At 35.8% G+C, this 11,774-nt stretch overlaps 3 protein-coding genes across 3 annotated transcripts; 1 reads left to right on the top strand and 2 right to left on the bottom strand.

Annotated features, from left to right (window-relative positions):
• Positions 1–4,604: 4,604 nt before the first annotated feature.
• On the top strand, positions 4,605–6,224 carry LOC114717842 (uncharacterized). Its single transcript, XM_028903050.1, has 2 exons — positions 4,605–5,532; positions 5,608–6,224. Exons 1-2 carry the CDS (start codon positions 4,605–4,607, stop codon positions 6,222–6,224), a joined length of 1,545 nt encoding a protein of 514 aa, XP_028758883.1.
• A 1,507-nt stretch (positions 6,225–7,731) lies between these two features.
• LOC114717808 (uncharacterized) lies at positions 7,732–9,027 on the bottom strand. Its single transcript, XM_028903005.1, has 3 exons — positions 9,001–9,027; positions 8,066–8,175; positions 7,732–7,976 (listed from the first exon to the last, which is right to left on the bottom strand). Exons 1-3 carry the CDS (start codon positions 9,013–9,015, stop codon positions 7,760–7,762), a joined length of 342 nt encoding a protein of 113 aa, XP_028758838.1. The 5' UTR covers positions 9,016–9,027; the 3' UTR covers positions 7,732–7,759.
• Positions 9,028–9,040: 13 nt separating this feature from the next.
• On the bottom strand, positions 9,041–11,470 carry LOC114717843 (uncharacterized). Its single transcript, XM_028903051.1, has 7 exons — positions 10,610–11,470; positions 10,332–10,514; positions 9,986–10,253; positions 9,673–9,700; positions 9,503–9,584; positions 9,087–9,420; positions 9,041–9,060 (listed from the first exon to the last, which is right to left on the bottom strand). Exons 1-7 carry the CDS (start codon positions 11,468–11,470, stop codon positions 9,041–9,043), a joined length of 1,776 nt encoding a protein of 591 aa, XP_028758884.1.
• Positions 11,471–11,774: the final 304 nt, after the last annotated feature.

Consider the following 11,774-nt stretch of genomic DNA (forward strand, 5'->3'; position numbering starts at 1 on the left):
GATTTTATATTTAAAATCTTTAAGGCAAAATAATATTTTTCTGTTGGCGGAAAAAAATCATTTTTCTATAAACATATTTAATCTTATATTTTATAAATATATATACACATATTAATTATTTCTTAATCACTTTTTCTTATATATTATTTATTATGTTGGCAAAAAATATATTATCAACAAATTTATTACTTCAAATTAAAATATATTATAAAATCTATTTTTATGTAATTATCATATTAACTTATGTCATTTTTAGTAATTTGCACATATAAAAAGTGTTTCTGATAACAGCTATCCAAACACTCTCATTTTGTCAAAATCACTTTTTCACAAAATCTATTCTCAAAAATAGCTTTTTTTCCAGAAGTTATTCTCCAAACTTTGGTTTGGTTTTATCCAAATACCCCTGAGTCACACTTATCCAAATTCTTGCAATATATAAGCCGAAAGCACTAAGTTGGAGCTTTTAGAAAAAAGTATCTTTGAAATATAAGCCCATTTACTTTCACAGCCAATCCAAACATATATTTCACGTATGAAGTTACTTTTTTAGTGAAGAAGTCAGTTTGGGAGCCACTACTTTAATTCCTTTATATTAGTAGTGAAAGAAGTTACTTTTTTTTCTAATCTCACTTTTGCAAAAGTCAGATTAGGTAAAAATCAAGTAGTGTAATATGATTTATGTTTGAATTGACTTTTGTAAAAAAGTTAGTTTGAGAAGCTAAAACTTGCTTTGATGATTAATAAAATAAGTAAGTTTAGATGTAAAATGACTAAAAAGGACATGAACTTTATTAAGTAATATATATTTATATTATATGTTTATAATGTGATAATTGCCATAAAATAATTAAAATAATAATTATAAATATAAAAATAGCTATCTTTGAGAATAATTAAAACTGATATATTTAAATTTTAGGAAAAATTGAGAAAAAGTCTTTCTATCAAAAATATAATTAGTGAGAATGATCTAAATCATAATACACGCATTCTATATGTATAACATTTATGCTTAGTATATAAAAATTTTCAATTACTTCTTACCAATTAAATTTTTAAAAGAACATTTTTCTTTGTTATCTACAAATTTTATAAATATGATAGTAAATAATAAAGAATAATAAATTTATTTTTTAAAAAATGGTTTCATTATAAAAAATGATTTTTTTAATGTTAAAAGCCAACTCAAGTGGCTGGGTTAAAAAAGAAAAGGAACTCAGATCATGCATAAAGCATTCTCTCTCCTCCCTTGCTCACATCATGTGGGCTGTACTTATGCTGTGTAGAAGCCAAAAGCAATAAGTTGGAGCTTTTAGAAAAAAGTTACTTTTAAGCATTTCCATTTACTTTCACAATTAATCCAAACATATATTTTAAGTATGAAGTTTTTTTTTTTACCTTTTTCCAGTAGAGAAATCAATTTGGGAGCCACCATTGTGTTTAGGTTCACTACCATTCTTTACGATGTCGTTTTTAGAGTAAAATGGTGGGTATTGAATTTTTTTTCTTAAATAACATCTAGAATCTTGAAGTCAATAGCATCAAGTAACATAAAGTAATTTTTTAATGCTAAAATAATTTTTAATATACCCAGCACCATAAAATATTTTTTTAGCAGGAACATCCAATATTTTAAAATAATTTTTATACTAATTTTTGATATACTTCATATCTTAAAATATTTTTTTAAGAGCATCCAGAATTATAAAATAATTTTTAATACACTTAACATCTTAAAATATTTTTCCAACAACATCCAACATTCTGGGGTATTTTTCTCAGTAGCTACTAGCACCCAAAACTTAAGACATTATGTGTTGCTCCAAAAATACTTTAAGGTAACAATTATGTTAGGATATTGGACACTGTTGAAAAAATATTTTAAGATGTGAAGTGTGCCAAAAATTATTTTAGCGTATTGAGTACTCTTCAAAAAAATATTTTTAGGTGATAGGTATACTAAAAGTTATTTTAGGATACCTCATCCCACTAAAAAATAGTTCAAGATATTAGATATTATTTTTTGAAAAACGAACATTCAATATGATTAAAAAATTTTAAAAAATATTTCAAAATACTGAATTTTTTAATGTCATTTTGATTGTAAAAATGGCACTATGTCGACTGTCGAGTAAAGGAGGACAACGGACCTAAAAAGAGCAACGAAGTGAAGCTGCTCCCAAAAGCCCAATGAGATGTTACTAAAAGCACATACATTGCGATAACAACAACAAAAAATTTAATTAGTGCTCCAAAATGACTAAAATGATACATGTAAAATTATAAATATAAATTAAAGAAGTAGCAAAGGACAAGAAGTGGGTTAAAGCAATGCAGCTAGATATTCAAGATACTGGATTTTTTGGGAGCAGATAAAAAAAAGGGAGAATGACATTGAGGTCCCACAGAAGCCAAAATACAGCAAAAAGGTCCCCTGAAATGTCATAATTTTTCTGAAGTCCCAAAGGGACTTAGATGCAATTTTCAGAATCTGTAAATTACTCTCTTGCCCTGCCCTAAGCCATCAGAAACGAAGAAGCAGAATTTCATTTGGGTGAGAGTTCCCGCGCAATATGCTTGAGAAAAAAGACATTGGGAAAGAGGGAAGGAGCCATTGATGATGAAATATCCTCTCTATTACCATTAGTGAACTCCAAAGAACTTCCATGTGAATCTCCACAAACTTTCAGGTGTGAAACTTTCTTTCCTCTTCTCTCCTACCTTTCTTGACAAATTGTGCTTTTGTTTGGAAATGGGAAATCAAAAAATCGTTTTTGTGTTTTTGGGTTGCTTGTGGGTGGTTTTGGAGATGGGATTCAGAAGTTAATCAATAGAAAAGCTGTGTTTTTGGTTGGTGTGTGTTGTGATTTAAGTTGGGTGTGTAAAATGATAATGGGTGCTCTGTTTTTGGGTTGTTTTTGAGTGGTTTTCCTCTGTTCTGATGTTAGTTTAGTGGCAAAGGAAGAAAAAGATGAAGGTTAGTGAGGGTAGAAACCCTTAGCACGAAATGGGATTGTGTTGTCAATCAGGCCGCGATTGTTGTCAATGTGTGCCGTTACACTTGTCAATATAGCTCCTTAAGTTGTCAATGACAGTTGCGTGCTGGTTTATGCAGGTTTAAGTTATTGATGGTATTTCAAAGCTTTTGTTTTTGGTTTAGGATTCAGAAGTTAATGAATGGAAAAGCTATGTTTTTGGTTGGTGTGTGTTGTGATTTAAGTTGGGTGTGTAGAATGATAATGGGTGCTCTGTTTTTGGGTTGTTTTTGGGTGGTTTTCCTCTGTTCTGACGTTAGTTTAGTGGCAAAGGAAGAAAAAGATGAAGGTTAGTGAGGGTAAAAACCCTTAGCACAAAATGGGATTGTGTTGTCAATCAGGCCGCGATTGTTGTCAATGTGTGCCGCTACACTTGTCAATGTAGCTCCTTAAGTTGTCAATGACAGTTGCATGCTGGTTGATGCAGGTTTAAGTTACTGATGGTATTTCAAAGCTTTTGTTTTTGGTTTAGGATTCAGAAGTTAATGAATGGAAAAGCTGTGTTTTTGGTTGGTGTGTGTTGTGATTTAAGTTGGGTGTGTAGAATGATAATGGGTGCTCTATTTTTGGGTTGTTTTTGGGTGGTTTTCCTCTGTTCTGACGTTAGTTTAGTGGCAAAGGAAGAAAAAGATGAAGGTTAGTGAGGGTAGAAACCCTTAGCACGAAATGGGATTGTGTTGTCAATCAGGCCGCGATTGTTATCAATGTGCGCCGCTACACTTGTTAATGTAGCTCCTTAAGTTGTCAATGACAGTTGCGTGCTGGTTTGATGCAGGTTTAAGTTACTGATGGCGACTACGTCTGGAAAACATCTATTTTGCTTTGTTCACATAGGGGGAAAGTTTATAAATGATGGAGAAGATAATATGAGATATGTGGGAGGTAGTGTAAGAACAACCAATGTAAAGGAGGGCACAAGTTATGAAGAATTGAAAGAAATTATATCATCAATTGCTGGAAAAAAAAGCAACTCATTTCTTCTGAAATTCTCTGTTGTGTTTGATAAAAAAAACTTTTACGGAGTTGGTAGATGATGATGGGGTGGAACATTTGATAAAGTTCAATGAAGAAAGTGGTCATGTGTATGTCGAAGAAAATAAAAATGAGGACCACATAGAAGCAACAAGAGATAATACAATGGAGGAGCAAGATGTGTATGTATAGTTTAAGAAAACTGTTATTGTGATTTCTTAGTATGTCAGTTGTTACTGTATTGCTACCAACTTGTCAATACATGCACCCTGACTTGTCATTTTTTGCAGGATTGATCAATCATTTGGAGGTGTCAATGAATTGTCTATGTCTTCACCTACCTTATTTGATGTGATTGGAGAGCCACAATCAATTCCTTGTGCTGTTAAAATGATCCCAACACCTACACCACAAATGAATTCCACAAAATGGAAGGATTTGATTATTGGAGAAGGACAAATATTTCCAAATGCCACTACTCTCCGAAAAACATTATACAAGTACAGCTTATGCTAGAAGTTTTCGTACGTTTTCATTAAGAATAATCAGCAAAAGATCATTGTGAAGTGCAAGGTTGATGGTTGTCCATGGTATATGGGTGCATATTCAATGGGAGCACATCAAGATACTGAGTTTTTAACTATCAGAACGTACAAAAGTGAACACATTCATCATGCACAGGACAACTTAATTGTACCTCACTCAGGAAGGTCAAATTTAGCTGCTTCAATTGTGATTGATGACTTGAGGTGCAATGTTGACAAGAGTCCTAATGAAATCAGAAAGGACTTGTATAAAGAATATGGAGTGCAATTGAACTATACTCAAGCATATAGGGTTAGGAAGAGAGCACTAATGGAATTACATGGTCGAGTAAAAGATTCTTATAAGGTAATCCCTTGGATGTGTGAGAGACTCATGGAAACTGATCCTGACACAGTTGCAAGATGGGAAGGCTCAGATAGCAACCGATTTGAGAGGCTATTCATTGCATATGGATGCTCAATTAAAGGCTTTGTGGAAGGTTGCAGACCAATTATTTATATAGATGGATGTCATTTGAGTGGTCCTTACAAAGGAACTTTATTATCAGCTTGTGCATTTAATGCAAACAATGAGTTGTTTCCTTTAGCATATGGTATTGTTAGCTGGGAAACAAATGATGAATGGACTTGGTATCTACAAAATCTGAAAGAGATAACTAGATCAGCACAAGTGACAATTGTCTCAGATCGGAGTAATGCTATTATCGGTGCTGTCAAGACAGTATTTGATGGTGATAGACATGCTTTTTGCTATCAACATGTGAAAGAAAATTATAGTGCGCAGTATGTGAAAATCAATAGAGGTGTGAGACGGACCTCAGAAAATAACAAGGAGAATGCACTTAATTTACTTGATGGAATTGCATATGCAAGGCATGATAATGAGTTTAATGTTGCAATGGGAAATTTAAGATTGTTTTGTCCTCAATTGGCACAATGGGTTGAATCTCATGGGGATGTGGATAGATGGGCGCAAAGTAAATTTCCTTTTAAGAGATAGGATAACATCACCAATAATCTTGCTGAATCTTTTAATGCATGGATGTTGAAAGAAAGGAAGCACGCCTTACCGGTTTTGATACAAGAGCATCAAGAGAAGTTGGCCAAGAAGATGGTTGCTAGCAAAATGGGGATGAAAAGCTGGAAAAATGGTGTAGGACCCAATATTGAATCAAAGTTGTCGGAACAAATAGCAAGAGGTGCGTATATGGAGGCAACATATTATGGTGATGACCATATTTCGGTGCAGACAATACGTGAGGGACGCATCATCTATGTTGCTGTTGATCTGATTTCTCACAGATGCACATGTTTGGCATGGCAAATGAGTGGAATACCTTGTCCACATGCTTGTGCAGTAATCAAGCTAGTTCACCGTAGTGTGTATGATTATGTAGATGATTGTTACAAATTGTCCACACAGGAGAAAATATATGCAAATAGCATGAGGCCAATTGCAACACATGATTGCCCACAGCCTGATGCACCTACTGTGAGTCATATGCTGACCCAAACATTCTTGCATCCACCGATAACCAAAAGGCCTCCAGGAAGGCCAAGGATTAATAGGATAGAATCTCAGTTCCAAAATAAGAAGGTTTATCATTGTGGAAGATGCAAAGAGGCTGGACACACTGCCAAGACATGCAAGAACCCAAATCCCAACTGAGAACATATTGAAGTCAGCTATTTTTTGTATATGGATGTGAAGAGAATATTTTGTAAATGGGTGTGAAGGAAATTTTTTGTAAATGGATACACACCACTGGTTAGTTTCATTATGACATGCAACCCCTATGTTTTTTTTGGGATGGGTTGTGAAATAGGTGTAGTTTCATGTATATGAAGGTGTAAATGAAAGTTGGCTATGAATTGACATGTTACATTGTACTGTCATTTTAGTTGTCATTACCTGCACCCTGAGTTGTCACTAGACCTGTAATGACTTGTCAATCATTGCACTACGACTTGTCAATGAATTTGCTGATGTAAGTTGTCAACAACATGAATTCAAGTAACATAACCTTTTTTACCATGAAATTATTACAATCACTTTGTCATATTATATTTTGGTTGTATGGTCATATATAATCATTATTAATGAAGTGTCAAAAACTTACCTCTCCCTTGTCCCCTGTCAGTGGTGGCTCTGTGACAACACTGTGACATGTCAATGGAGCACTGTTGCTTGTCAATGACAACACTGTCCCTTGTCAATGGTTTATCTGGTAACTTGTCAATGGAGCTCTGTGACTTGTTAATGGCTTCACTGTCCCTTGTCAATGGTTGTACTATGACTTGTCAATGGAGCTCTGTGACTTGTCAATAAAGCACTGTGACTTGTTAATGGCTTCACTATCCCTTGTCAATGGTTGCACTGTGACTTGTCAATGGAGCACTGTGACTTGTTTGTGTGAACACTGTCCCTTGTCAATGGCCGCTGTCAAGAGAGCATTGTGACTTGTCAATGGAGTACCGTGACTTGTCAATCGGTTGCACTATGACTTGTCAATAGGGCATCATGACCTGTCAATGGGGCACTGTGACTTGTCAATGGAGCACTGTGACTTGTTTGTGTGAACACTGTCCCTTGTCAATGGTCGCTGTCAAGAGAGCATTGTGACTTGTCAATGGAGTACCGTGACTTGTCAATGGTTGCACTATGACTTGTCAATAGGGCACCATGACCTGTCAATGGGGCACTGTGACTTGTCAATGGAGCACTGTGACTTGTTTGTGTGAACACTGTCCCTTGTCAATGGTCGCTGTCAAGAGAGCATTGTGACTTGTCAATGGAGTACCGTGACTTGTCAATGGTTGCACTATGACTTGTCAATAGGGCACCATGACCTGTCAATGGGGCACTGTGACTTGTCAATGGAGCACTGTGACTTGTTTGTGAACTGTCAACTTGTGACTTGTCAATGGACTGACTTATTCTCATATCTTGTCATGTTATATTAGTTGTTATTTTGGATAACTGACGTTGTTAATTTAATAACCAACCATAATATCTCTGCACATATAAAATAGAAATATAATTAAAAATGTAATAAAACCCTAACAAATTAGTATTACAATGTGATGACAAAGGTAATAATATTATAAATATAACCTGATCAGTTTGTTACAAAATGACCTATTTGCTAATCATCTTAACAACACATATCATGGGCTAAGAGAACAAAAAATTCATAGACTACTCTATCTCCTCTTCTTGGTCTTGTTGTAGTCCGATAGCATCGACATCACTTCACTCCCATGTTCATTACTTGGATGGGTTACCAACCACCACAAACAGCCAACCTTCAAATCTTGTAGCTCATCATTAGAGTATCGTGGCATTGTATATCCTGCATCATCCCGAACAGTGCCATCCCACTCTTGTAGCCAAGAGATAACATGAACTCCACATGAATCACTACCAAGCAAATTGAATATGTTAGCACCTTGCAATTGTTATTGTGAACAAAAACAACATAACACAATCGAACAGAACTCTACACTTACGTATCATTCTGCACATAGACTTTAGCCCATTTCACTTCGTTGTCAATTTTGTCCTCATTGACAAACAATTCTGGCTTAACAGCACGTAGCATCGAATGGAAACAGTTCATCTGGAAAAAAAACACACGCACATAATGAACATCCAGTGACAAGGGACAGAACATCCAGTGACAACTCACAGAGCATGTAGTGACAAGGGACAGAGCATCCAGTGACAACTAACAAAGCATCCAGTGACAACTACACAGCATGCAATGACAACTACCACAGCATCTAGTGACAACTAACAGAGCATCCCGTGACAACATAGCATAGTGACAAGACATCATCGTGACAACTACCACAGCATGCATGACAACTACCATAGCATCTAGTGACAACTACAGCATCCGTGACAACTACCATAGTGACAACATCCAGTGACATAACAGCATGACAATAACAGGGCATCCGTGGCAACTATATATCATCCAGTGACAAGAACAGATCATTAGTGACAACTAACAACTATATCATCAGACAAGTACAAATCATCCAGTGACACAGCACAACATCCAGTGACAACTACCAGAGCATGCAACCATGCACAGCATCTGACAACTAGACACATCCAGTGACAAGGGACAGAGCATACGTGACAACTAGCATGGCATCCAGTGTACAAATCATCCAGTGACAAACATCCATGACAACTACCAGAGCATGAATGACAACTAGCACAGCATCCAGTGACAACTACGACAGCATATAGTGACAAGGGACAGAGCATACAGTGACAACTAGCATGGCATCCAGTGATAAGTAACAGATCATCCGGTGACAACTAGTACAGCATCCAGTGACAACTACCAGAGCATGTAATGAGAACTATGCAGACTGCTACTAACAATTATAATAGTCATTGACAAGTGTAAAAGCTGTAAATAACTACTCACAGTTTGTGTTGCCATGAACTGTTTGGGGTCGAACTGCCTTTTACTTGTCCTTTTTTTCTTCTTCTTTGCGTCATGTTGTTGCTCACCCCCCTTCTTCTTTGCTTCTTCTTCGGCTTGTAATCTCATGAATGTGATGCTATCAACCAACGAGTCAAGGGCGTGGAAGGTCATGGTCTTTGTCTCAAAAACATAACAAAACCAATGATCTTCAAATAGAGTAGGACCAAAAATGAAATCGCAATCCCCGATATTGTATCCAATATATTCAGGTAATATTTCTCTTTCATGGTCCTCCCATTTCCACCTTAAAGGATTCGCCACCATTTTCTGCATGAAATCTGCAGAAAATATATGACGGTTGACTCGCCCATCTTTTTCCTTTTGATCTCCAACGAATGTCTTCGCCACCATAGTCATAAACTGAAATTGCAAATACAAACAAATTACAACTACTTAGCATGCAATAACTCATTCTAATATTAACTATGTACGTGTGACTCACCCTGTCGTTTATCCATCTTCTACGTTGGAGACATTGCAACTCACCACGGGTTAGGAAGTATCCATACATCGATACAAAGTATCTAACACAAATGAAACAATTATGAAGTTAATAAATTCAGTAAATTCTGTAACATAATACAAAATTGGTCACCAAAACATAATACTTACTGCTCTTGCTCCTCTTGGTTACACCTTGCTGTACACATGTCAAATAAAGCTTGTCTGTCATCAATTGTTCTCTTTTTCCCAGCCTTGCTTTTAAATTCCAGAAATGGAGACCTAAGAGCTTTCCCCTTACTTATCACCCTTGTAGATTTCCTCACATGTTCGCTCCCTTCCCCTTGGGTGGCCTCATCCACTTCTTTGTCCTCTTCATCTTCTTCTTCTCTTTTATTTTCTTCTTCATCTTCTTTGTCCTCATTTCCCTTCTCTTTTTCCTCTTCATCCTCTTCTTTTTCCTTGTCATGTGATTCTTGTCCACCCATCTCCTTTTCTGATTGAGCTTCTTGCTCTTCTTCTTCATTTCTATCATCTTGTGATTCAGATCCTTCTTCTTCATTTCTGTCATCTTCTTCCTCATCCTCTGAATCACTTCCTTTCTCAACTTTTTCCTCTTCTGCTTCAGATTCTTCTTCCTCATCTTTGTCCTCTTCACTTACATTGCCACTACCCTCCATTAGTCTTGACTGAAGGGCCATCATTTCCTCCCCCAGCATAGACACTAATCGAGTATATGTCTTTTTGATCTCCTATACAAATAAAATTCAGAACAGTAAGCAATAGTAGAAAAACAAAAAATTAATCATTAAGCCCACAAGTCCACATACCGAGTGAGTTAAATTTTCAGGATCAAATTTGGTGGATTGCTTTGCCGGATGCAAGAGTCCTCGATTGCTTTCCTTCTCCTCCTTAACTCTTTGCTGCACTTTCTTTTCATCCCAATATGCAACAGCATCCTTTACATGTGCAGCTTTTGTTTCTCCCAATGGAAAATTTTGTAGACAATATAACTGCATGTGACATTAATGATAAGTTAACAGCAACCATTGACAACATTCAGACCATCAAATGACAACAGAAATATACAAATTATTGTAGCACTTACCATTAGGAAGTATAGACAACCCGGCACATTCTTCTTCTTCTCAGTCAACTTGCCTTTTTCCAATTGTTTCTTGTACACTCCAATCCCCTTATATAGTTCATGCAACACATAAGAGGACCAATCAAACTTATCCAATCTATCCTTTGTTGATAGTATTACCTTCAACAAATAATCACCGACACAAATACTTGCATTAGGACATAACAATGTTCCCAATGCATACATGACAAACAGCACCTCAAAATTTTCATCTTGGTTCTCCTCACTCAACAATGATGCTATCTTCTTGTATGGAATATTGCCATACACACTCCTCCACTGCTTGAACACTTCATCTTCATTATTCACAACTACTTTAATCTCTTCTCCATCAAATGGTAGCCCCAAAAATTCATGCACATCTTTTGTCCTCATTTCCCTTCTCTTTTCTCTTATTGAAATGTTTTTTGATGCAAGATCCAATGCAGACATAAACTCTCTACACAATTCTCTTTGAATTGTGTGGCAACATACTTCCACCAGCTTGTCAAAACCTATCTTCTTCAGCCTGTCCATTAGATCCTTCCTTTCTTTGATTATCTTGCAAACTTGCATAAATTGTTTTGGTGCACATCTAGTGTAGAAAGGAACTATATACTTCTTGGACTTTGTGGGAGCTCTTTGTTCCTTAGCTCTTTTACAATACTCCTCTTTTTGCTGTTTAGATAATTTGTTCCAAGCATTTCTCACATGTTCATTCCTAGATTCAAGTGATTTGTATTTCCTTGAGCCTTTCCTATAGAATTCCTCTGTGAATAAGGCATACCCAGAAAAATTACAGCTTCTTTGTTGTGCACTTTTGTTGGTTCCATCCTTCCTCATCTTCTTAACCTGCAAAACAAGACCAATGCATTGAACTTCAATTCTTTTTGAATTCCTAGTAAACTTTTGCAGTGATGCAGAGCTTCCTAGATATAGAAAAGAAAATTGATTTAAAAGCACTACGAAACAAAGAAAAAAAATTCTGACACTTATTTGATGATGTGGCATGATAACAAATGATGAATCAAATTAAAGGTGATGGATCAAACAGCACTAAATCCATTTCTGTAAATAAAACCATCAATCATGCCAAAATTATTTCTTTTAAGAGGCTATGTTCAAAGATATCATCATATAAAAATCA

The sequence above is a fragment of the Neltuma alba genome, unplaced genomic scaffold (genome assembly GCF_004799145.2).
Source record: "Neltuma alba isolate B1F8T4 unplaced genomic scaffold, ASM479914v2 tig00011777_pilon, whole genome shotgun sequence".
Lineage (NCBI taxonomy): Eukaryota > Viridiplantae > Streptophyta > Magnoliopsida > Fabales > Fabaceae > Neltuma > Neltuma alba.

Excerpts from the sequence above, each read along its gene's own strand:
- LOC114717842 (XM_028903050.1), top strand. The coding sequence starts at position 4,605 with ATGGGTGCATATTCAATGGGAGCACATCAAGATACTGAGTTTTTAACT. Across the intron at positions 5,533-5,607 it reads TGTGGATAGATGGGCGCAAA|AAAGGAAGCACGCCTTACCG; the intron begins GTAAATTTCCTT and ends GGATGTTGAAAG.
- LOC114717808 (XM_028903005.1), bottom strand. Across the intron at positions 7,977-8,065 it reads GTCTATGTGCAGAATGATAC|TGATTCATGTGGAGTTCATG; the intron begins GTAAGTGTAGAG and ends TTTGCTTGGTAG.
- LOC114717843 (XM_028903051.1), bottom strand. The coding sequence starts at position 11,470 with ATGAGGAAGGATGGAACCAACAAAAGTGCACAACAAAGAAGCTGTAAT. Across the intron at positions 10,515-10,609 it reads GTTGTCTATACTTCCTAATG|TTATATTGTCTACAAAATTT; the intron begins GTAAGTGCTACA and ends TGTCACATGCAG. Across the intron at positions 9,061-9,086 it reads AGAAGCAAAGAAGAAGGGGG|AAGAAAAAAAGGACAAGTAA; the intron begins GTGAGCAACAAC and ends GACGCAAAGAAG.